The 25816-nt window shown below is 51.0% G+C and overlaps 1 protein-coding gene across 1 annotated transcript in view; it reads right to left on the bottom strand.

Annotated features, from left to right (window-relative positions):
* Nucleotides 1-25816, bottom strand: part of plb1 (phospholipase B1) — a 326472-nt gene that overhangs the window by 135038 nt on the left and 165618 nt on the right. Inside the window, exons 35-36 of the mRNA XM_070884250.1 lie at nucleotides 20368-20428; nucleotides 19993-20051 (exon numbers count right to left, since the gene is read on the bottom strand). Coding sequence (XP_070740351.1) covers nucleotides 19993-20051; nucleotides 20368-20428 — 120 coding nt within the window. The remainder of the gene's footprint in view (nucleotides 1-19992; nucleotides 20052-20367; nucleotides 20429-25816) is intronic.

Below are 25816 nucleotides of genomic sequence, written 5' to 3'. Positions count from 1 at the left end.
GTGTAAATCGGGCGGGAGGAGTTAATCGGGCTGGTGGTGTAAATCGGGCGGGCGGTGTAAATCGGGTTGCAGGTGTGTAAATCAGGTGGAGTGTGTAAATAGGGCAGTGGGTGAGTAAATCAGGCTGTGGGTGTGTAAATCAGGTGGGGTGTGTAAATCGGGCGGGTGTGTAAATCGGACGGGTAATGCAAATCGGGCGGTGGGTGTGTAAATCGGGCGGGTTGTGTAAATCGTCGGGGAGTAAATCGGCCGGGTGTGTAAATCGGGTGGGAAGTATATTGGGCAGGTGTATAAATCAGTAGTGTGTGTAAATTGGCGGGGTGTGTAAATCAGGCTGGTGGTGTAAATCGTGGGAGGTGTAAATCGGGCAGAGGGTGTAAATCGGGCAGGGAGTGTAAATTGGGCAGTGTGTGTAAATCGGGCGGGTGTGCAAAGCGTGCCGATGTGCAAATCGGACGGTGAGTGTAAATTGGCAGAGTGTGTAAATCAGACGGCTGTGCAAAGCGTGCGGGTGTGTAAATCAGGCGGGAGTGTAAATCAGGCGGGGGACGTAAATCAGGCGGGTGTGTAAATCGGAGGGGTGTGTAAATCGGAGGGGTGTGTAAATCATCGGGGAGTAAATCGGGTTGGTTGTGTAAATCATCGGGGAGTAAATCGGTGGAGTGTGTAAATCGGGCGGGGAGTATATTGGGCAGGTGTATAAATCGGCAGTGTGTGTAAATCGTGTGTGTGTGTGTGTAAATCGGCGGGGTCTGTAAATCGGGCTAGAGTTGTAAATCGGGTGGGTGTGTAAATCGTACTGTGGGTGCGTAAATCGGGCGGGTTGTGTAAATTGGATGGCGGGTGTGTAAATTGGACAGTGGGTGTAAATCGGGCGTGGGTATAAATCGGGCGGCGTGTGTAAATGGGCGGGGGTGTACATCGGGTGGTCTGTGTATAAATTGGGCGGGTGTGTAAATTGGGCATGGGTGTAAATCGGCACGGTGTGTAAATCGGGCGGTGGGTGTGTATATCAGACGGGGTGTATAAATCGGGTGGGTATGTAAATCAGTGGGTAGTGCAAATCGGCCGGTGGGTGTGTAAATCAGGTGGGGTGTGTAAATCAGGCGGGTGTGTAAACCGGATGCGTGCATAAATCGGAGGGGGTGTAAATCAGGCAGGGCGTGTAAATCAGGCGGGTGTGTGTAAATCAGGCAGTGCGTGTAAATCAGACAAGTGGTGTAAGTCGAGCGGGGGTGTAAATCAGACGGTGGGTGTATAAATCGGGCAGGATATGTAAATCAGGCAGGAGGAGTTGATCGAGTGTGTGTGTAAATCAGGCTGGTGGTGTAACTTGGGTGGGTGTGTAAATCGGGCGGTGGTGTAAATCGAGCGGTGGGTGTAAATCAGATGGGGACTGTAAATCGGGCGGTGCGTGTGTAAACCAGGCGGGATGTGTAAATCGGGCTGGTGTGTAAATCGGACGGGTGTGTAAATCGGACAGGTGTGTAAATCGAGCGGGGGGTGTAAATCGGGCGGTGTGTGTATAAATCTGGCGGTGTGTGAAAAGTGGCCGGGGGTATAAATCGGCAGGGTGTGTAAATCAGGCGGTGGGTGTGTAAATCAGGTGGGGTGTGTAAATCAGGTGGGTGTGTAAATCGGAGGGGAAGTGCAAATTGGGCGCTGGGTGTGTAAATCGGAGGGGAAGTGCAAATCGGGCGCTGGGTGTGTAAATCAGGCGGGGTGTGTAAATCGGGTGGGTGTGTTAATCGGAGCGGTGTAAATCGGGCAGGGCATGTAAATCAGGCGGGTGTGTAAATCGGGCAGGTGTGTAAATCGGGTGTGGGTGTAAATCAGGTGTGGGGTGTAAATCAGGCGATGGGTGTATAAATCGAGCGGGTGTGTAAATCGGGAGGTGGTGTAAATCGGCAGGGTGTGTAAATCCGGCGACGGGTGTGTAAATCAGGCGGAGTGTGTAAATAGGGCAGTGGGTGTGTAAATCAGACAGGGCATGTAAATCAGGCAGGTGTGTAAATCGGACGGGTGGTTTAAGTCGAGCAGGGGGGTGTAAATCAGGTGGGGTGTGTAAATCGGAGCGGTGTAAATCGGACAGGGCGTGTAAATCAGGCGGGTGTGTAAATCGGGCGGGTGTGTAAATCGAGTGGGGGTGTAAATCAGGTGTGGGGTGTAAATCAGGCGATGGGTGTATAAATTCGAGCGGGTGTGTAAATCGGACAGGGGGTGTAAATCGGCAGGGTGTGTAAATCCGGCGACGGGTGTGTAAATCAGGCGGAGTGTGTAAAGCAGGCGGTGTGTGTATAAATCGGACGGGTGTGTAAATTGGGCGGGGTTGTAAATCGGCAGGGTGTGTAAATCGGGCGGTGGGTGTGTAAATCAGACGGGGTGTGTAAATCAGGCGGGGTGTGTTAATCCGACGGGTAGTGCAAATCGGGCGGTGGCTGTGTAAATCAGACGGGGTGTGTAAATCGGGCAGTGGTGTAAATTGGCTGGGTGTGTAAACCGGGTTGATGTGTAAATCAGGGGAGTGTAAATCAGGCAGGTGTGTAAATCGGGCAGGGGTGTAAATTGGCAGGGTGTGTAAATCCGGCGGCGGGTGTGTAAATCAGGTGACTGGTGTGCAAATCAGGCGGGGTGTGCAAATCGGGCTGTGGGTGTGTAAATCAGGCGGGGTGTGTAAATCGGGCAGGGTGTGTAAATCCGACGGGTAGTGCAAATCGGGCGGTGGCTGTGTAAATCGGGTGGGGTGTGCAAATCGGGCAGGGGGCAAATTGGATGGTGTGTAAATCACGCAGCGGGTGTACATCACGCGGTGTGTGTATAATTCGGGCGGGTGTGTAAATAGGGCGATGGGTGTGTAAATCAGGGGGCTGTGTAAATCAGCTAGGTGTGGAAATTGGATGGTGGGTGTGTAAATCGGACGGGTGTGTAAATCGGATGGGTGTGTAAATCGGGCGGGAGGAGTTAATCGGGCAGGGGGTGCAAAATAGCGGGGTGCGTAAATCGGGCGGGTGTGTAAATCGGGCGGCTGTGTAAATCGAGCGGGTAGTGTAAGTCGAGCGGGTAGTGTAAGTCGAGCGGGGGGTGCAAATCAGGCGGGGGTGGTGTATAAATCGGGCAGGTGTGTAAATCGGGCGGGGGTGTAAATCGGCAGGGTGTGTAAATCAGGCAGCGGGTGTGTAAATCAGGTGGGGTGTGTAAATCGGGCGGGTGTGTAAATCGGACATGTAGTGCAAATCAGGTGGTGGGTGTGTAAATCAGGCAGCGTGTGTAAATCAGGCGGGTGTGCAAAGCGTGTGGGTGTGTAAATCTGATGGTGGGTGTGTAAATCAGGCAGCGTGTGTAAATCAGGCGGGTGTGCAAAGCGTGTGGGTGTGTAAATCTGATGGTGGGTGTGTAAATCAGGCGGGTGTGTAAATCGGGCGTGGGTGTAAATGGAACGGGTGTGTAAATGGGGCGAGTCTGTAAATTGGGCGCATGTGTGTAAATCAGGCAAGTGTGTAAATTGGGTGGGTTGGGTTAACTCAGGCGGGGGTGTAAAGCAGGCGGGTTTGTAAATCAGGCGGGTGTGTAAATCGGAGGGGTGTGTAAATCGGGCCAGTGTGCCAATTAGACGGGAGGGTAAATCGGGTGGGGTGGAAATCAGGCGGGGATGTGAATCGGGCGGGGATGTGAATCGGGCGGGTGTGTGAATCGGGCGGGGATGTGAATCGGGCGGGTGTGTAAATCGGGTGGGGGGTAAACCGGGCGGGGGGTAAACCGGGCGGGGGGTAAATCGGGCTGTTGTGTAAGTCGGGCGGGAGGTGGAAATCGAGCGGGAGGTGGAAATCGGGCAGTGGGTGTGTAAATCGGACGGTGTGTGTAAATCGGACGGCTGTGTAAATCGGACGGCTGTGTAAATCGGACAACTGTGCAAATCGGCCTGGTGTGTAAATCGGGCTGGTGTGTTAATCGGGCTGGTGTATAAATCAGATGGCTGTGTAAATCAGAAGGCTGTGTAAATCGGACGGTTGTGCAAATCGGGCTGGTGTGTAAATAGGGCTGGTGTGTAAATCGGACGGCTGTGCAAATCAGACGGCTGTGTAAATCGGGCTGGTGTGTAAATCGGACGGCTGTGCAAATCGGGCTGGTGTGTAAATCGGACGGCTGTGCAAATCGGACGGCTGTGTAAATCGGGCTGGTGTGTAAATCGGGCGGGTGTGTAAATCGGGCGGGCGTGTAAATTGGGCAGTGGGTGTGTCAATCAGGCGGGGTGTGTAAATCGTGCGGGTGTGTAAATCGTGTGGGAGTGTAAATCGGGCGAGTTTTGTAAATCGGGTGGGGGGTGTAAATCAGGCGTGTGTGCAAATCAGGCGTTGTGCAAATCAGGCGTGTTTGTAAATCGGGCGGGTGTATAAATCGTATGAGGTGTGTAAATCGGGCGTGGGTGTAAATTGGGTAAGGGATGGAAATCAGACGGGGGGGTGTAAATCGGGCGAGGGGTGTAAATCGGGCATGTGTGTAAATCGGGCGGGTGTGTAAATGGGGCGAGTATGTAAATCGGGCGAGTGTGTGTAAATCAGGCAAGAGTGTAAATTGGGCGGGGCGGTTTAAATCAGGCGGGGGTGTAAAGCAGGCGGGTTTGTAAATCAGGTGAGTGTGTAAATCGAAGGGGTGTGAAAATCAGGCCAGCATGCCAACTACATGGTTGTGTAAATCGGACGGGCGTGCAAATCAGGTGGGGGTGTAAATCAGGCAGGGTGTGTAAATCGGCCGGGTGTGTAAATCAGGATGGTGTGTAAATAAGGTGGGTGTGAAAATCGGGCAAAGGGTGTAAATCAGGTGGGTGTGTAAATCGGGTGGGTGTGTAAATTGGGCGGGTGTGTAAATCAGATGGGAAGTGTGAATTGAGCGGGGGGTGTAAATCGGGTGGGTGTGTAAATCGGGTGGGTGTGTAAATCGGACGGGTGTGTAAATCGGACAGGTGCGTAAATTGAGCGAGTGTGTAAATCAGGCAGGGTGTGCAAATCGGGCGGTGTGTGTATAAATCAGGCGGGGGTGTAAATCAGGTGGGGGGGTGTAAATCGGGCAGGGGGTGTATAAATCGGGCGGGTGTGTGAATCGGGCGGGTGTGTAAATCGGACGGTGGGTGTGTAAATCAGACGGGGTGTGTAAATCGGGCGGGTATGCTAAATCGGGTGGTGTGTAAATCGGACAGTGTGTAAATTGGACGGTAGGTGTGTGAATCGGGCGGGGTGTAAATCGGGTAGGGGGTGTAAATTGGACGGGTGTGTAAATCGGGTGGTTGTGTAAATCGGGCGGGGGTAAATCGGGCGGGGGGTAAATCGGGCGGTTGTGTAAATCGAGCGGGGGTGCAAATCAGATGGGGGGATGTATAAATCGGCTGGGTGTGTAAATCGGGTGGCGGGTGTGTAAATCAGGTAGGGTGTGTAAATCGGGCGGGCGTGTAAATCGGACAGGTAGTAAAAATCGGGCGGTGGGTGTGTAAATCAGGCGGGGTGTGTAAATCAGGCGGGTGTGCAAAGCATGCGGGTGTGTAAATCCAATGGCGGGTGTGTAAATCGGGCGGGTATGTAAATCGGGCAGGGTGGTTTTAAATCAGGTGGGGGTGTAAATCAGGCGGGGGTGTAAATCGGACGGGTGTGAAAATCAGGCTGGGGGTGTAAATCGGTGGGTGTGTAAATCGGGTGGGTGTGTAAATCGGGTGGGTATGTAAATCAGTAGGGGGTGTAAATCGGGCAGTGTGTGTAAATCGGGCAGAGTGTGTAAATCGGCAGGTGGTGTAAATCGGGTGGGTGTGTAAATCGGGCGGGTGTGTAAATCGAGCGGGTGTGTAAATCGGGCGGGTGTGTAAATCGGGTGGGCGTGTAAATTGGGCAGTGGGTGTGTCAATCAGGCGGGGTGTGTAAATCGTGCGGGCGTGTAAATCGTGTGGGAGTGTAAATCGGGCGAGTTTTGTAAATCGGGTGGGGGGGTGTAAATCAGGCATGTGTGCAAATCAGGCGTTGTGCAAATCAGGCGTGTTTGTAAATCGGGCGGGTGTATAAATCGTATGAGGTGTGTAAATCGGGCGTGGGTGTAAATTGGGCAAGGGATGGAAATCAGACGGGGGGGTGTAAATCGGGCGAGGGGTGTAAATCGGGCGTGTGTGTAAATCGGGCGGGTCTGTAAAACTGGCAGAGGGTGTAAATCAGGCGATTGCGTAAATTGGGCGGGTGTGTAAATGGGGCGAGTCTGTAAATCGGGCGAGTGTGTGTAAATCAGGCAAGAGTGTAAATTGGGCGGGGCGGTTTAAATCAGGCGGGGGTGTAAAGCAGGCGGGTTTGTAAATCAGGTGAGTGTGTAAATCGAAGGGGTGTGAAAATCAGGCCAGCATGCCAACTACATGGTTGTGTAAATCGGACGGGCGTGCAAATCAGGTGGGGGTGTAAATCAAGCAGGGTGTGTAAATCGGCCGGGTGTGTAAATCAGGATGGTGTGTAAATAAGGTGGGTGTGAAAATCGGGCAAAGGGTGTAAATCAGGCGGGTGTGTAAATCGGGCAGGGGGTGTAAATCGGACGCGTGTGTAAATCAGGCGGGTGTGTAAATCGGAGGGATGTGTAAATCGGGCGGGTTGTAAATCGGGTAGGGGGTGTAAATCGGACGGGCGTGTAAATCGGGCGGTTGTGTAAATCGGGCGGGAGGTAAATCGGGCGGTTGTGTAAATCGAGTGGGAGGTGGAAATCGTGCGTGGGGTGGTAATCGGGCGGTGGGTGTAAATCGGGTGGGTGTGTAAATCGGGCGGTGGGTGTGTAAATCGGGCGGGGGTGTAAATCGGGCGGGGGATGTATAAATCGGGCGCATGTGTAAATCGGCAGGGTGTGTAAATCGGGCGGCGGTGTGCAAATCAGGCAGGGTGTGTAAATCAGGCGGTGGGTGTGTAAATCAGGCAGGGGGTGTAAATCGGGCAGGGGGTGTAAATCGGGCAGGGTGTATAAATCCGACGGGTAGTGTAAATCAGGCGGGGCGTGTAAATCGGGCGAGGGCAAATCGGAGGGTGTGTAAATCACGCGGTGGGTGTATAATTCGGACGGGCGTGTAAATAGGGCGGTGGGTGTGTAAATCAGGCGGGGCATGTAAATCGGGTGGATGTGTAAATCAGACGTGTGGTGTAAATTGGACGGTGGGTGTGTAAATCGGACGGGTGTGTAAATCGGGCGGGTGTGTAAATTGGACGAGAGGAGTTAATCGGGCAGGGGGTATAAATCAGCGGAGTGCGTAAATCGGGCGGGTGTGTAAATCGAGCGGGTAGTGTAAATCGAGCGGGGGTGCAAATCAGACGGGGGATGTATAAATCGGCTGGGTGTGTAAATCGGGTGGCGGGTGTGTAAATCAGGTAGGGTGTGTAAATCGGGCAGTAGTGTAAATCGGACAGGTAGTAAAAATCGGGCGGTGGGTGTGTAAATCAGACGGGGTGTGTAAATCAGGCGGGTGTGCAAAGCATGCGGGTGTGTAAATCCAATGGTGGGTGTGTAAATCGGGCGGGTATGTAAATCGGGCAGGGTGGTTTTAAATCAGGTGGGGGGTGTAAATCAGGCGGGGGTGTAAATCGGACGGGTGTGAAAATCAGGCTGGGGGTGTAAATCGGTGGGTGTGTAAATCGGGTGGGTGTGTAAATCGGGTAGGTATGTAAATCAGTAGGGGGTGTAAATCGGGCAGCGTGTGTAAATCGGGCAGAGTGTGTAAATCGGCAGGTGGTGTAAATCGGGTGAGTGTGTAAATCGGGCGGGTGTGTAAATCGAGCGGGTGTGTAAATCGGAGGAGTCGTGCATATCGGGTGGTGGGTGTATAAATCAGGTGGGGTATGTAAATTGGATGGATGTGTAAACCGGTTGGGTGTGTAAATCGGGCGGCGGGCATGTGAACCAGACGGAGTGTGTAAATCAGGCGGGACATGTAAATCGGGCAGGTGTGTAAATCGGACGGGTGTGCAACGCATGCGGGTGTGTAAATCGGACGTTGGGTGTGTAAATCAGGTAGGGTGTGTAAATCGGGCGGTGGTGTAAATTGGGTGAGTGTGTAAACCGGGTGGATGTGTAAATCGGAGGGGGTGTAAATCGGAGGGGTTGTAAATCCGGTGGTGGGTGTAAATCGGGCGGGGGTGTAAATCGGCAGGGTGTGTAAATCAGGTGGTGGGTGTGTAAATCGGAGGAGTCGTGCAAATCGGGTGGTGGGTGTGTAAATCAGGTGGGGTATGTAAATTGCGTGGATGTGTAAACCGGGTGGGTGTGCAAATCGGGCAGGTGTGTAAATCGGACGAGTGTGCAACGCATGCGGGTGTGTAAATCGGACGTTGGGTGTGTAAATCAGGTAGGGTGTGTAAATCGGGCGGTGGTGTAAATTGGGTGAGTGTGTAAACCGGGTGGATGTGTAAATCGGAGGGGTTGTAAATCCGGCGGTGGGTGTAAATCGGGCGGGGGTGTAAATCGGCAGGGTGTGTAAATCAGGTGGCGGGTGTGTAAATCGGAGGAGTCGTGCAAATCGGGTGGTGGGTGTGTAAATCAGGTGGGGTATGTAAATTGGGTGGATGTGTAAACCGGGTGGGTGTGTGAATCGGGCGGTGGGTGTGTTAACCAGACGGAGTGTGTAAATCAGGCGGGACATGTAAATCGGGCGGGTGTGTAAATCGGACGGGTGTGCAAAGCGTGCGGGTGGGAAATCGGACGTTGGGTGTGTAAATTGGGCGGTGGTGTAAATTGGGTGGGTGTGTAAACCGGGTGGATGTGTAAATTGGAGGGGGTGTAAATCGGAGGGGTCGTAAATCGGGTGGGGGTGTAAATCGGCAGGGTGTGTAAATCAGGTGGCGGGTGTGTAAATCAGGCGGAGTGTGTAAATAGGGTGGTGTGTGTGTAAATCAGGTGGGGCGTGTAAATCGGGCGGGTATGTAAATCGGGCTGATGGCGTGAATCGGGCGGGTGTGTAAACTGGGCGAGGGTTGTAAATCGGTGGGGTGTGTAAATCGGGCGGTGGCTGTGTAAATCAGGCGGAGTGTGTAAATCGGGCAGTGGTGTAAATTGGGTTGATGGGTAAATCAGAGGGGGTGTAAATCCGGTGGGTGTGTAAATCGGGCGGGTGTGTAAAACGGGCGGGTGCGTAAATCGGAGGGTGTGTAAATCAGGCGGGGGGTGTAAATCAGGTATGGAGTGTAAATCGGGCAGGGGTGTAAATCGGATGGGTGTGTAAATTGGGCAGGAGGAGTTGATCGGTCGGGTGTGTAAATAGGGCTGATGTTGTAAATCTGGTGGTTGTGTAAATCGGGTGGGTGTGTAAATTGGGTGGGTGTGTAAATCAGATGGGAAGTGTGAATTGAGCTGGGGGTGTAAATCGGGTGGGTGTGTAAATCGGACGGGTGTGTAAATCGGACAGGTGTGTAAATTGAGCGAGTGTGCAAATCAGGCAGGGTGTGCAAATCGGGCGGTGTGTGTATAAATCAGGCGGGGGGTGTAAATCAGGTGGGGGGGTGTATAAATCGGGCGGGTGTGTGAATCGGGTGGGTGTGTAAATCGGACGGTGTGTGTGTAAATCAGACGGGGTGTGTAAATTGGGCGGGTATGCAAATCGGGTGGTGTGTAAATCGGACAGTGTGTAAATTGGACGGTAGGTGTGTGAATCGGGCGGGGTGTAAATCGGGTAGGGGGTGTAAATCGGACGGGTGTGTAAATCGGGCGGTTGTGTAAATCGGGCGGGGGGTAAATCGGGCGGGGGGTAAATCGGGCGGTTGTGTAAATCGAGCAGGGGTGCAAATCAGATGGGGGGATGTATAAATCGGCTGGGTGTGTAAATCGGGTGGCGGGTGTGTAAATCAGGTAGGGTGTGTAAATCGGGCAGGCGTGTAAATCGGACAGGTAGTAAAAATCGGGCGGTGGGTGTGTAAATCAGACGGGGTGTGTAAATCAGGCGGGTGTGCAAAGCATGCGGGTGTGTAAATCCAATGGTGGGTGTGTAAATCGGGCGGGTATGTAAATCGGGCAGGGTGGTTTTAAATCAGGTGGGGGGTGTAAATCAGGCGGGGTTGTAAATCGGACAGGTGTGAAAATCAGGCTGGGGGTGTAAATCGGTGGGTGTGTAAATCGGGTGGGTGTGTAAATCAGGTAGGTATGTAAATCAGTAGGGGGTGTAAATCGGGCAGCATGTGTAAATCGGGCAGAGTGTGTAAATCGGCAGGTGGTGTAAATCGAGTGGGTGTGTAAATCGGGCGGGTGTGTAAATCGAGCGGGTGTGTAAATCGGAGGGGTCGTGCATATCGGGTGGTGGGTGTATAAATCAGGTGGGGTATGTAAATTGGGTGGATGTGTAAACCGGGTGGGTGTGTAAATCGGGCGGCGGGCATGTGAACCAGACGGAGTGTGTAAATCAGGCGGGACATGTAAATCGGGCAGGTGTGTAAATCGGACGGGTGTGCAACGCATGCGGGTGTGTAAATCGGACGTTGGGTGTGTAAATCAGGTAGGGTGTGTAAATCGGGCGGTGGTGTAAATTGGGTGAGTGTGTAAACCGGGTGGATGTGTAAATCGGAGGGGGTGTAAATCGGAGGGGTTGTAAATCCGGCGGTGGGTGTAAATCGGGCGGGGGTGTAAATCGGCAGGGTGTGTAAATCAGGTGGCGGGTGTGTAAATCGGAGGAGTCGTGCAAATCGGGTGGTGGGTGTGTAAATCAGGTGGGGTATGTAAATTGGGTGGATGTGTAAACCGGGTGGGTGTGTGAATCGGGCGGTGGGTGTGTTAACCAGACGGGGTGTGTAAATCAGGCGGGACATGTAAATCGGGCGGGTGTGTAAATCGGACGGGTGTGCAAAGCGTGCGGGTGGGAAATCGGACGTTGGGTGTGTAAATTGGGCGGTGGTGTAAATTGGGTGGGTGTGTAAACCGGGTGGATGTGTAAATTGGAGGGGGTGTAAATCGGAGGGGTCGTAAATCGGGTGGGGGTGTAAATTGGCAGGGTGTGTAAATCAGGTGGCGGGTGTGTAAATCAGGCGGAGTGTGTAAATAGGGTGGTGTGTGTGTAAATCAGGTGGGGCGTGTAAATCGGGCGGGTATGTAAATCGGGCTGATGGTGTGAATCGGGGGGTGTGTAAACTGGGCGAGGGTTGTAAATCGGTGGGGTGTGTAAATCGGGCAGTGGCTGTGTAAATCCGGTGGGTGTGTAAATCGGGCGGGTGTGTAAATCGGGCGGGTGCGTAAATCAGGCGGGGGGTGTAAATCAGGTATGGAGTGTAAATCGGGCAGGGGTGTAAATCGGATGGGTGTGTAAATCGGGCAGGAGGAGTTGATCGGTCGGGTGTGTAAATAGGGCTGGTGTTGTAAATCTGGTGGTTGTGTAAATCGGGTGGGTGTGTAAATTGGGCGGGTGTGTAAATCAGATGGGAAGTGTGAATTGAGCGGGGGGTGTAAATCGGGCGGGTGTGTAAATCGGACGGGTGTGTAAATCGGACAGGTGTGTAAATTGAGCGAGTGTGTAAATCAGGCAGGGTGTGCAAATCGGGCGGTGTGTGTATAAATCAGGCGGGGGTGTAAATCAGGTGGGGGGGTGTAATTCGGGCAGGGGAGTATAAATCGGGCGGGTGTGTGAATCGGGCGGGTGTGTAAATCGGACGGTGGGTGTGTAAATCAGACGGGGTGTGTAAATTGGGCGGGTATGCAAATCGGGTGGTGTGTAAATCGGACAGTGTGTAAATTGGACGGTAGGTGTGTGAATCGGGCGGGGTGTAAATCGGGTAGGGGGTGTAAATCGGACGGGTGTGTAAATCGGGCGGTTGTGTAAATCGGGCGGGGGGTAAATCGGGCGGGGGGTAAATCGGGCGGTTGTGTAAATCGAGCGTGGGGTGCAAATCAGATGTGGGGATGTATAAATCGGCTGGGTGTGTAAATCGGGTGGCGGGTGTGTAAATCAGGTAGGGTGTGTAAATCGGGCGGGCATGTAAATCGGACAGGTAGTAAAAATCGGGCGGTGGGTGTGTAAATCAGGCGGGGTGTGTAAATCAGGCGGGTGTGCAAAGCATGCGGGTGTGTAAATCCAATGGTGGGTGTGTAAATCGGGCGGGTATGTAAATCGGGCAGGGTGGTTTTAAATCAGGTGGGGGGTGTAAATCAGGCGGGGGTGTAAATCGGACGGGTGTGAAAATCAGGCTGGGGTGTAAATCGGTGGGTGTGTAAATCGGGTGGGTGTGTAAATCGGGTAGGTATGTAAATCAGTAGGGGGTGTAAATCGGGCAGTGTGTGTAAATCAGGCTGGGGGTGTAAATCGGCAGGTGGTGTAAATCGGGTGGGTGTGTAAATCGGGCGGGTGTGTAAATCGAGCGGGTGTGTAAATCGGAGGGGTCGTGCATATCGGGTGGTGGGTGTATAAATCAGGTGGGGTATGTAAATTGGATGGATGTGTAAACCAGGTGGGTGTGTAAATCGGGCGGCGGGCATGTGAACCAGACGGAGTGTGTAAATCAGGCGGGACATGTAAATCGGGCAGGTGTGTAAATCGGACAGGTGTGCAACGCATGCGGGTGTGTAAATCGGACGTTGGGTGTGTAAATCAGGTAGGGTGTGTAAATCGGGCGGTGGTGTAAATTGGGTGAGTGTGTAAACCGGGTGGATGTGTAAATCGGAGGGGGTGTACATCGGAGGGGTTGTAAATCCGGCGGTGGGTGTAAATCGGGCGGGGGTGTAAATCGGCAGGGTGTGTAAATCAGGTGGCGGGTGTGTAAATCGGAGGAGTCGTGCAAATCGGGTGGTGGGTGTGTAAATCAGGCGGGGTATGTAAATCGGGCGGATGTGTAAATCGGACGGGTGTGCAAAGCGTGCGGGTGGGAAATCGGACATTGGGTGTGTAAATTGGGCGGTGGTGTAAATTGGGTGGGTGTGTAAACCAGGTGGATGTGTAAATTGGAGGGGGTGTAAATCGGAGGGGTCGTAAATCGGGTGGGGGTGTAAATCGGCAGGGTGTGTAAATCAGGTGGCGGGTGTGTAAATCAGGCGGAGTGTGTAAATAGGGTGGTGTGTGTGTAAATCAGGTGGGGCGTGTAAATCGGGCGGGTATGTAAATCGGGCTGATGGTGTGAATCGGGCGGGTGTGTAAACTGGGCGAGGGTTGTAAATCGGTGGGGTGTGTAAATCGGGCGGTGGCTGTGTAAATCAGGCGGAGTGTGTAAATCGGGCAGTGGTGTAAATTGGGTTGATGTGTAAATCAGAGGGGGTGTAAATCAGGTATGGAGTGTAAATCGGGCAGGGATGTAAATCGGATGGGTGTGTAAATCGGGCAGGAGGAGTTGATCGGTCGGGTGTGTAAATAGGGCTGGTGTTGTAAATCTGGTGGTTGTGTAAATCGGGTGGGTGTGTAAATTGGGCGGGTGTGTAAATCAGATGGGAAGTGTGAATTGAGCGGGGGGTGTAAATCGGGCGGGTGTGTAAATCGGACGGGTGTGTAAATCGGACAGGTGTGTAAATTGAGCGAGTGTGTAAATCAGGCAGGGTGTGCACATCGGGCGGTGTGTGTATAAATCAGGCGGGGGGTGTAAATCAGGTGGGGGGTGTAAATCGGGCAGGGGGTGTATAAATCGGGCGGGTGTGTGAATCGGGCGGGTGTGTAAATCGGACGGTGTGTGTGTAAATCAGACGGGGTGTGTAAATCGGGCGGGTATGCAAATCCGGTGGTGTGTAAATCGGACAGTGTGTAAATTGGACGGTAGGTGTGTGAATCGGGCGGGGTGTAAATCGGGTAGGGGGTGTAAATTGGACGGGTGTGTAAATCGGGCGGTTGTGTAAATCGGGCGGGGGGTAAATCGGGCGGGGGGTAAATCGGGCGGGGGGTAAATCGGGCGGTTGTGTAAATCGAGTGGGAGGTGGAAATCGTACGTGGGGTGGTAATCGGGCGATGGGTGTAAATCGGGTGGGTGTGTAAATCGGGCGGTGGGTGTGTAAATCGGGCGGGGGTGTAAATCGGGCGGGGGATGTATAAATCGGGCGCATGTGTAAATCGGCAGGGTGTGTAAATCGGGCGGCAGTGTGCAAATCAGGCGGGGTATGTAAATCAGGCGGTGGGTGTGTAAATCAGGCAGGGTGTGTAAATCGGGCAGTGTGTGTAAATCCGACGGGTAGTGTAAATCACGCGGTGGGTGTATAATTCGGACGGGCTTGTAAATAGGGCGGTGGGTGTGTAAATCAGGCGGGGCATGTAAATCGGGTGGATGTGTAAATCAGACGTGTGGTGTAAATTGGACGGTGGGTGTGTAAATCGGACGGGTGTGTAAATCGGGCGGGTGTGTAAATCGGACGAGAGGAGTTAATCAGGCAGGGGGTGTAAATCAGCGGAGTGCGTAAATCGGGCGGGTGTATAAATCGAGCAGGTAGTGTAAATCGAGCGGGGGTGCAAATCAGATGGGGGATGTATAAATCGGCTGGGTGTGTAAATCGGGCGGCGGGTGTGTAAATCAGGTAGGGTGTGTAAATCAGGTAGGGTGTATAAATCGGACAGGTAGTGAAAATCGGGTGGTGGGTGTGTAAATCAGGCGGGGTGTGTAAATCAGGCGGGTGTGCAAAGCGTGCGGGTGTGTAAATCCAATGGTGGGTGTGTAAATCCAATGGTGGGTGTGTAAATCGGGCGGGTATGTAAATCAGGTGGGGGTTGTAAATCAGGCGGGGGGTGTAAATCGGACGGGTGTGAAAATCAGGCTGGGGGTGTAAATCGGCAGGTGGTGTAAATCGGGTGGGTGTGTAAATCGGGCGGGTGTGTAAATCGAGCGGGTGTGTAAATCGGAGGGGTCGTGCATATCGGGTGGTGTGTGTATAAATCAGGTGGGGTATGTAAATTGGGTGGATGTGTAAACCGGGTGGGTGTGTAAATCGGGCGGCGGGCGTGTGAACCAGACGGAGTGTGTAAATCGGGCGGGACATGTAAATCGGGCAGGTGTGTAAATCGGACGGGTGTGCAACGCGTGCGGGTGTGTAAATCGGACGTTGGGTGTGTAAATCAGGTAGGGTGTGTAAATCGGGCGGTGGTGTAAATTGGGTGAGTGTGTAAACCGGGTGGATGTGTAAATCGGAGGGGGTGTAAATCGGAGGGGTTGTAAATCCGGCGGTGGGTGTAAATCGGGCGGGGGTGTAAATCGGCAGGGTGTGTAAATCAGGTGGCGGGTGTGTAAATCGGAGGAGTCATGCAAATCGGGTGGTGGGTGTGTAAATCAGGTGGGGTATGTAAATTGGGTGGATGTGTAAACCGGGTGGGTGTGTGAATCGGGCGGTGGGCGTGTTAACCAGACGGAGTGTGTAAATCAGGCGGAACATGTAAATCGGGCAGGTGTGTAAATCGGACGGGTGTGCAAAGCATGCGGGTGTGTAAATCGGACGTTGGGTGTGTAAATCGGGCGGTGGTGTAAATTGGGTAGGTGTGTAAACCGGGTGGATGTGTAAATTGGAGGGGGTGTAAATCGGAGGGGTCGTAAATCGGGTGGGGGTGTAAATCGGCACGGTGTGAAAATCAGGTGGCGGGTGTGTAAATCAGGTGGAGTGTGTAAATAGGGTGGTGAGTGTGTAAATCAGGTGGGGCGTGTAAATCGGGCGGGTATGTAAATCGGGCTGGTGGTGTAAATCGGGCTGGTGGTGTAAACTGGGCGAGGGTTGTAAATCGGTGGGGTGTGTAAATCGGGCAGTGGGTGTGTAAATCAGGCGGAGTGTGTAAATCGGGCGAGGTGTGTAAATCCGACGGTTAGTGCAAATCGGGCGGTGGCTGTGTAAATCAGGCGGAGTGTGTAAATCGGGCAGTGGTGTAAATTGGGTTGATGTGTAAATCAGATGGGGTGTAAATCCGGTGGGTGTGTAAATCGGGCGGGTGTGTAAATCGGGCGGGTGCGTAAATCGGAGGGTGTGTAAATCAGGCGGGGGTGTAAATCAGGCGTGGAGTATAAATCAGGCAGGGGGTGTAAATCGGATGGGTGTGTAAATCGGGCAGTAGGAGTTGATCGGTCGGGTGTGTAAATCGGGCTGGTGTTGTAAATCTGGTGGTTGTGTAAATCGGGTGGGTGTGTAAATTGGGCGGGGGGTGTAAATCGGGCGGGTGTGTAAATCGGACGTGTGTGTAAATCGGACGGGTGTGTAAATCGAGCGAGTGTGTAAATCAGGTGAGTGTATAAATCGGATGGGGTGTGTAAATCGGACGTGGGTGTAAATTGGGCAAGGGATGTAAATCAGGCGAGGGGTGTAAATCGGATGGGTGTGTAAATCGGACGGGTGTGTAAATTGAGTGAGGATGTAAATCGGGCGAAGTGTGTAATTCTGGCAGTGGTTGTGTAAATCGGGTGGAGAGTGTAAATCGGGCGGAGGGTGTAAATCGGGCGGGGGATGTAAATCGGATGAGAGTGCAAATCCAGTGGGTGTGTAAATCGGGCAGTGGGTGTAAATCAGGCATGTGTGTAAATCGGGTGGGTGTATAAATCGGATGGGGTGTGTAAATCGGGCGTGGGTGTAAATTGGGCAAGGGATGTAAATCAGGCGAGGGGTGTAAATCGGATGGGTGTGTAAATCGGACGGGTGTGTAAATTGAGTGAGGATGTAAATCGGGCGAAGTGTGTAATTCTGGCAGTGGTTGTGTAAATCGGGTGGAGAGTGTAAATCGGGCGGAGGGTGTAAATCGGGCGGGGGATGTAAATCGGATGAGAGTGCAAATCCAGTGGGTGTGTAAATCGGGCAGTGGGTGTAAATCAGGCATGTGTGTAAATCGGGTGGGTGTATAAATTGGATGGGGTGTGTAAATCGGGCGTGGGTGTAAATTGGGCAAGGGATGTAAATCAGGCGGGGGGGTGTAAATCGGGGGTGGTGTAAAATAGGCGAGGGGTGTAAATCGTGTGGGGGTGTAAATCAGGCGAGTGTGTAAATCGGGCGGTGAGTGTAAATTAGGCAAGGGTGTAATTCGGACAGGATGTGTACAACCGAGCGTGGGGTGTAAATCGGGCGGGTGTCTAAATCGGACGGGTGTCTAAATCGGACGGGTGTCTAAATCGGACGGGTGTCTAAATCGGACGGAGGGTGTAAATCGGGCGGAGGGTGTAAATTGGGCTGGTATGTAAATCGGATTAGAGTATAAATCCAGTGGGTGTGTAAATCGGGCGGTGGGTGTAAATCGAGCGTGGGTGCAAATGGAACGGGTGTGTAAATGGGGCGAGTCTGTAAATCGGGCACATGTGTGTAAATCAGGCAAGTGTGTAAATCGGGTGGGTTGGGTTAACTCAGGCGGGGGTGTAAAGCAGGCGGGTTTGTAAATCAGGCGGGTGTGTAAATCGGAGGGGTGTGTAAATCGGGCCAGTGTGCCAATTAGACGGGAGGGTAAATCGGGTGGGGTGGAAACCGGGCGGGGTGTAAATCAGGCGGGGATGTGAATCGGGCGGGTGTGTGAATCGGGCGGGTGTGTAAATCGGGTGGGTGTGTAAATCGGGTGGGGGTAAATCGGGCGGGGGGTAAATCGGGCTGGTGTGTAAATCGGGCAATTGTGTAAGTCGGGCAAGAGGTGGAAATCGAGCGGGAGTTGGAAATCGGGTGGGATGTGTAAATCGGGCAGTGGGTGTGTAAATCGGACGGCTGTGTAAATCGGGCTGGTGTGTAAATCGGGCTGGTGTGTAAATCGGACGGCTGTGTAAATCGGGCTGGTGTGTAAATCGGGCTGGTGTGTAAATCGGACGGCTGTGTAAATCGGACGGCTGTGCAAATCGGGCTGGTGTGTAAATCGGGCTGGTGTGTAAATCGGGCTGGTGTGTAAATCGGACGGCTGTGTAAATCGGACGGCTGTGCAAATTGGGCTGGTGTGTAAATCGGGCTGGTGTGTAAATCGGGCAGGTGTGTAAGTCGGGCGAGAGGTGGAAATCGAGCTGGAGGTGGAAATCGGGTGGGATGTGTAAATCGGGCAGTGGGTGTGTAAATCGGACGGTGGGTGCAAATCGGGCTGGTGTGTAAATCAGACGGCTGTGCAAATCGGACGGCTGTGTAAATCGGACGGCTGTGTAAATCGGACGGCTGTGTAAATCGGACGGCTGTATAAATCGGACGGCTGTGCAAATCGGGCTGGTGTGTAAATCGGACGGCTGTGTAAATCGGGCTGGTGTGTAAATCGGGCTGGTGTGTAAATCGGACGGCTGTGTAAATCGGACGGCTGTGCAAATCGGGCTGGTGTGTAAATCGGGCTGGTGTGTAAATCGGGCTGGTGTGTAAATCGGACGACTGTGTAAATCGGACGGCTGTGCAAATTGGGCTGGTGTGTAAATCGGGCTGGTGTGTAAATCGGGCAGGTGTGTAAGTCGGGCGAGAGGTGGAAATCGAGCTGGAGGTGGAAATCGGGTGGGATGTGTAAATCGGGCAGTGGGTGTGTAAATCGGACGGTGGGTGCAAATCGGGCTGGTGTGTAAATCAGACGGCTGTGCAAATCGGACGGCTGTGTAAATCGGACGGCTGTGTAAATCGGACGGCTGTATAAATCGGACGGCTGTGCAAATCGGGCTGGTGTGTAAATCGGGCTGGTGTGTAAATCGGGCTGGTGTGTAAATCGGACGGCTGTGTAAATCGGACGGCTGTGTAAATTGGACGGCTGTGTAAATCGGGCTGGTGTGTAAATCGGACGGCTGTGTAAATCGGACGGCTGTGCAAATCGGACGGCTGTGTAAATCGATCTGGTGTGTAAATCGGACGGCTGTGCAAATCGGGCTGGTGTGTAAATCGGACGGCTGTGCAAATCGGGCTGGTGTGTAAATCGGGCGGGTGTGTAAATCGGGCGGGTGTGTAAATCAGGCAGGTTTTGTAAATCGGGTGAGTGTGTAAATCGAGTGTGGTGTGTAATTTGGGCGGGGTGTAAATCGGGCGGGGGGTGTAAATCGGACAAGGGGTGTAAATCGGGCTGATGTGTGTAAATCGGGCTGGTGTGTGTAAATCGAGTGGGTGTGTGAATCAGGCAGGTGTGTAAATCGGGCGGTCGTGTAATTCGGACGCGTATGTAAATCGGGCGGGTGTGTAAATCGGACGGGATAAATCAGGCAGGTGTGTAAAGCGGACGGGTCATGTAAAGCAGGCGGAGGGTGTAAATCGGGCGAGGGGTGTAAATCGGGTGGGGTGTGTAAATCGGACGGGGGTGTAAATCGGGCGAGGTGTGTAAATCGGGCGAGGTGTGTAAATCGGGCAGTGGATGTAAATCGGGCGAGGTGTGTAAATCGGGTGGGGAGTGTAAAATGGGCGGGTGTGTTGACTAGCCGAGGTATGTAAATTGGGCGGGTGTGTAAATCAGGCAGGTGTGTAAATCGGGCGGTGGGTGTAAATCGGGCGGGGTGTGTAAATCGGGCGGGGTGTGTAAATCGGGTGGGCGTGTAAGTCGGCCATGTGTGTAAATCGGGAGGGGTGTGTGAATCGGGCGGGTGTGTAAATTGGGCGGTTGTGTAAATCGGGTAAGGAGGTGTAATTATCCCCACAATGTCAGAAAATCGCAGCTTTAACGTTTTACAATTTGTTATACGTTCAATATCTATTTTGCTACCTCTGCAATTTAAAAAATCCTGATTCACCGTGGTTATAAATACATAAATAACAGGTGACTGTCGATTGATAACTGTGGTGCACATACCAGTGTCAGTGTAATTAATAACCCTGACCCTCTGTTATTATATATGGTCTCCAGTCGTCTTGGGTAATCCTTGCCATTGGACCAAGACCTAGCTCTGTCGAGCCTGTATGGTGGCTGGTGTGCAACAGCCACCACACGTTAAAAAATCCACGCGCAGGCATCTTCCACCCTTCAAGATGTAGTTCGGGATTTGGAATATTGGGTCCATCATTGAAACACCTGTGAACTCGTCCCTTTTTTGGCGTGGAAGCAAGTCATCCTCGTTTCGAGGGACTGCCTATGGTGATTAAGATTATTAATTATTGATGCACAGATTTTGTAATTTGCCCTTTTAAAAAAACGTTTGACAATAGAGACTCAAACACTACACAAACCGTCAGAGAGTCTCCCACTGCTCCAATAACTTTCACATCAGCTGGCCGCAGAGAATGAACTGAAAAAAAGTCAGGTAAAAAACAGTCATAAATATTTATTGAGAGTACAGATGGGCTGAGAGCCATTACAAAACACTAGTCCCAACATTTGTGTCACATTAAATTCAATAAATCTGATCAACCAAAAATATAAGAGAGCACTTCACCACTTGGAAAGGAATAATGGGAGGCCAAGCCAACTTAGATATGAGCACTTCTAGTGTTCAGATAAAGAGCAGCCTGGGAGCAGGTCTACTCACCTAGCCAGGCAATGGTGTGCGTAATAGGGAGGCTTAATAATGGAAGGTTTAAACACGTTAAATAATCTAAAGTTACCTGAGTTTGGAATAACATCTGATGGAGCTCTGTCTTTGCAAAGTAACTCACTCCCAAAGACCTGTAAAGGATCATAGGCTCAAAATTCAACACATTCTTATCTGGTTATGAATAAGTAGAGAATATTTTTCCATAGTTTTTCAATGTGCCAACAATTGGACCGGAATTTCCTCAATCCGATTTACATCGAGATTGTGCTGAAATTTACACCGATTTCCACACCGATCTTGCCAATGGCTATTTATGGCAAGAACATAAGAACATAAGAAATAGGAGCAGGAGTGGGCCATTTGGCCCCTCGAGCCTGCTCCGCCATTTAATAAGATCCTGGCTGATCTGATCATGGACTCAGCTCCACTTCCCTGCCCGCTCCCCATAACCCTTTACTCCTTTACAATGACCCAGCCTCCACAGCTCTCTGGGGCAGAGATTACAATCCTGAGAGAATACATTTCTCCTCATTTCAGTTTTAAATGGGCAGCTCCTTATTCTGAGACTACGTCTCCTCGTTTTAGTTTCCCCTATGAGTGGAAATATCCTCTCTGTAGCCATCTTGTCTAGCCCCCTCATTATCTTATATGTTTCGATAAGATCATCTCTCATTCTTCTGAACTCCAATGTGTATAGGCCCAACTTACTCAACCTATCCTCATAAGTCATCTCCGAAATCAACCTAGTGAACCTTCTCTGAACAGCCTCCAATCCTTCTTTAAATACGGAGACCAAAACTGTACTCAGTACTCTAGATGTGGCCTCACCAATACCCTGTACAGTTGTAGCAGGACTTCTCTGCTTTTATACTCTATCCCCCTTGCAATAAAGACCAACATTCCATTTGCCTTCCTGATTACTTGCTGTACCTGCATACTCACTTTTGGTGTTTCATGCACAAGGATTTCATGCACAAAGATTTCCTGAGAATCTCATTAGCATACGCCAGAGCATTAAAAACAAGCGGAAATCAGTGTATACAATCGGGGGCCAAGGAAAACATGCGCCAACTTCCTTCTTTAAGTCGCTCTTTATCTTATTGATCTATGGACAATTAAGGTTTGAAGCCATCAAACCATCATTTATACACATTAAGCGCAGCGTGTTTAGGAAAAGACGACTGCGGAAGCTATTTCCTTTTTAATGCAACCGATTCTGATGTCATAAACCATCATTCACAGATATAAAAAATACAGCACCGGTCTCCGTGAGGATAAATTGTAAAAAGCTAAAAAGAAAAATCGCTATTAAACACCAGAACATAGGGCCCAAGTTTGCCCCCAGGGTTAGAACAGCGCACCTCCGTGTGGTGCGCTGACTTTTTAGAACGGAAACGGCGCCTATTATTTACCTTCGTATTCTCCCCACAGTCCGGTCGATCCAGGCCCTTAGCGCAGCACAGCAGAATGCATGGAGGGCGGAGCCAGGTCCCAGCGCTGAAAACAGTGCCAGGGCCTCTGCAATGTGCGCACATGTGCAGTAGCTCCTCGCAGCCCGAATCTCTGCAGGCTGTGTGGGAGAGGCCTGAAGCACGCTGCCCCTAGCCCAGGCTGAATGGGCTCCCCGGATGCCGCGTTCGTGTGAGCAGGCCCCCAATGGCCCTAGCAGCATTATTTCAGTGGCTGTGCCAAAATGTGGGCGCACGCTTTGATTTAAGGTATCTTGAATATTTTATGACAAGGTTGGGAATTTTGCAGCATAACTTGCCGAAGGCATTATTGTCAACCAGCAAGTCAAAGGCAGGAGATGCTCGGCAATGGGGTTAATGTGCGTGTGGGGCACATGAAGCATTCAGAGAGCGGGGACAGCTTCATGCAGCGTGTGAAAGTGAAGGAACAGGCCAAGAGGGGGCGAGGCAGATGGGGACCTGGCTCGAGCTGAATTATCAAGCTGGCTGAGGCCAGAAAAGCAAACTTTGAACGAACCAAGGCAAACACCCAACAGCTGCTGGCACCAATCCAATATCGATTCATGGCGTTATTTTGTTGACCAAATCAAATACATTTTGTGCCAGTGTGTGTCTCTATCTCAAAAATCTCTCCTCCCCGCCCGTTAAGATGCCGCGTTCACCACCCATCACCCCCAACAACAGGCCCCCCCCCGCCAGCCTGCCGCATTGAGCCTTCTCCCTCCCTTCCCGCCCCCCCCCCCCCCCCCCCCCCCCCCCGTTCAGATGCGCGTTCTCTCTCCCCATCCCAGGCCGAAGGGACTCCCATACGGCCAGCCGCTGCCGAGTTTAGTTGAAGGTAGGATTTACTTCAGTTCTTTATTTGTTAATTTAATTATTTACTTCAGTTCTTTATTTTTTATTGAACACTTATTACTTTTTGTGCTTTGTTTGGTGCTTGGTGGTGCTTTAAATATAGTTACTTGCACCGATTCCTTAACTCTCGGCAAGGTTTTTCTGTGCGGACAGAAGTGGCAACATATGCTGGCCTAAGTTAGTTTGGAGCAACTATTTGCTGGCCAAACTCGCTAAAATGGCCAAAACAGGCGTAAGTGGTTGGGAACGCCCCCTTTTGAAAAAAAAACGAAACTTAAAAAAAAACCTAACTAACTCACTTACACTGGCGCAAATTAAAGGCCAGAATTGCAACTAAAAAGATACTCGAGAAAAAAATCAAGTTGCAAAATGGAGCAACTCCTGGGGAAATTTGGGCCCATTCAGAACTGGCATAAATGCAGGAAACTCCTGTTCTCTCGTCTTTTAATGGGGGTGGAGCTACGTTAATGAGCTAAGCGTTTTTCCTCGATTATTTGCACGCCTTGCGTGCAAGGTGTGCAAATAATCGAGGAAAAACGCACGAGATTGAGGAAACCAGGTTTCTGCCACAGTTCCGCCGAAGTTACGGCAGCTCTGAGGAAATTCTGGGCCTTTCTTGTGGGATTAGGTTGAGGAGGGTTGATTCACCCTGAACCATTATTTCACTGATATTCAGGCTGCTACATTGACATGTTACCCAGAGGACACCATCATAGTACTGATGGTAGAGGCAGAAACCCTCACCACTTTTAAAAACTACTTGGATATGCATTTGAAGTGTCGTAACATACAAGGCTATGGACCAAGAGCTGGAAAGTGGGATTAGGCTGGATAGCTCTTTGTCGGCCGGTGCGAACACGATGGGCAGAAATGGCCTCCATCCATGCTGTAAATTTCTATGACAGTCCATACAGTATCTCACTCCAATATTAGCCATTAGAAACCTCAGGAAGAGATTGATTCCCCCCTCGCTCTCTGATCCAGTGTTGAGACTGCTATCAAACTAAACCAACAAATGTTTTCAGTAGAAGATGGCTTAGCAAATATGGGCTAAAGAATGATGTCTGGAGTTATGAATCCACTTGTCTTCCCCCGCCGCCCCCCCGACCATTTCCCCTTCCTCAATCAATATTGTTACGACCAACCTCATCTGGCTTTTCTGTGGTTCTGGTGATGGAGGGAGTTGTTTGTAAGGACACGTGTGGTACTGACGGCTGGAATCACAAAAGGACAAAATAAAAGTTTAGTCTTTTGTACTAATGTCCTTTTCTGCAATTAAATATCTATTGGCAAATGTAGGATGTATCTGTTAAATAAGAAAATTAATCTGAAAAGCAGATTTTATCCTATAAAATAGCATTTTTTAAAACAGGGGAATAATAAAGCTAGAAAGTACTGTTGATGATATTAGTGTGGATAATTAATGCACTTAAATGACATTCCATTCAATGGAGGTTTTAAACTATTTATGATACCTCCATTGAAATAGCAGACAGAGGAATGTCATGAGAACACATTAAGCATTCATCCACTAATAGCACCTGCACTACCCTGTGGCTCTTGCAAAACCTTTTGTTTCCAGCCTTTTGCTCCATAATACATTCATCAGGGGAGGGCAGCAGCAGCCAAGTTCATGGCACCGTGGCTGGCTCTGCTGCACAGGAGGGCAGGAAAAAGAGTGGGAGAGCGATAGTGATAGGAGATTCAATTGTAAGGGGAATAGACAGGCGTTTCTGCAGCCGCAACCGAGACTCCAGGATGGTATGTTGCCTCCCTGGTGCAAGGGTCAAGGATGTCTCGGAGTGGGTGCAGGGCATTCTGAAAAGGGAGGGTGAACAGCCAGTTGTCGTGGTGCACATTGGTACCAACGATACAGGTAAAAAAAGGGATGAGGTCCTACAAGATGAATTTAAGGAGCTAGGAGCTGAATTAAAACGTAGGACCTCAAAAGTAGTAATCTCGGGATTGCTACCAGTGCCATGTGCTAGTTAGAGTAGGAATCGCAGGATGGCGCAGGTGGTTTGAGCAGTGGTGCAGCAGGGAGGGATTCAAATTCCTGGGGCATTGGAACCGGTTCTGGGGGAGGTGAGACCAGCACAAACCGGACGGTTTGCACCTGGGCAGGACCGGAACCAATGTCTGAGGGGGAGTGTTTGCTAGTGCTGTTGGGGAGGAGTTAAACTAATGTGGCAGGGGGATGGGAACCAATGCAGGGAGACAGAGGGAAACAAAATGGAGACAGAAGCAAAAGACAGAAAGGAGATGAGTAAAAGTGAAGGGCAGAGAAACCCAAGGCAAAAAACAAAAAGGGCCACTGTACAGCAAAATTCTAAAAGGTCAAAGTGTAATAAAAAGGCAAGCATGAAAGCTCGGTGCCTCAATGCGAGGAGTATTCGGAACCCAGGAGAGGGCTCTGAGCTAGTTAGAGCAGGTGAGAGCTCAGATGAACAGGACCCCAAGAAAGAATGCAAAAGGCAGGAGGCAACAGAGCAGAGTAGCACTGGGGTAAGTGTAAACCACAAGGTGATAGGAAGGGACAATATGTATGAATATAAAGGGGCTGCAGGAGGGATCAAAACTAAAAATCATGGTTTAAAAACTAGTATTAAAACACTCTACCTAAAGGCACGCAGCATTCGAAATAAAGTAAATGAGTTGACGGCACAAATCATTACAAATGGGTATGATTACAGAAACGTGGTTGCAGGGTGGCCAAGACTGGGAATTAAACATACAGGGGTATCTGACAATTCGGAAAGATAGACAAGATGGGAAAGGAGATGGGGTAGCTCTGTTAATAAAGGATGATATCAGGGCAGTTGTGAGAGATGATATTGGCTCTAATGAACAAAATGTTGAATCATTGTGGGTGGAGATTAGAGATAGTAAGGGGAAAAAGTCACTGGAGGGCATAGTTTATAGGCCCCCAAATAATAACTTCACGGTGGGGCGGGCAATAATCAAGGGAATAATGGAGGCATGTGAAAAAGAACGGCAGTAATCATGGGGAATTTTAACCGACATATCGATTGGTCAAATCAAATCGCACAGGGTAGCCTGGAGGAGGAATTCATAGAATGCATACGGGATTGTTTCTTAGAACAGTATGTAACATAACCTACAAGGGTGCAAGCTATCTTAGATCTGGTCCTGTGTAATGAGACAGGAATAATAAACAATCTCCAAGTAAAAGAT

This window comes from Pristiophorus japonicus, chromosome 7 (assembly GCF_044704955.1).
Source record: "Pristiophorus japonicus isolate sPriJap1 chromosome 7, sPriJap1.hap1, whole genome shotgun sequence".
NCBI classification, from domain to species: Eukaryota; Metazoa; Chordata; class Chondrichthyes; family Pristiophoridae; genus Pristiophorus; species Pristiophorus japonicus.
Note: the sequence above shows the minus strand (reverse complement) of the source record. Positions and strands in the feature narration are given on the sequence as shown.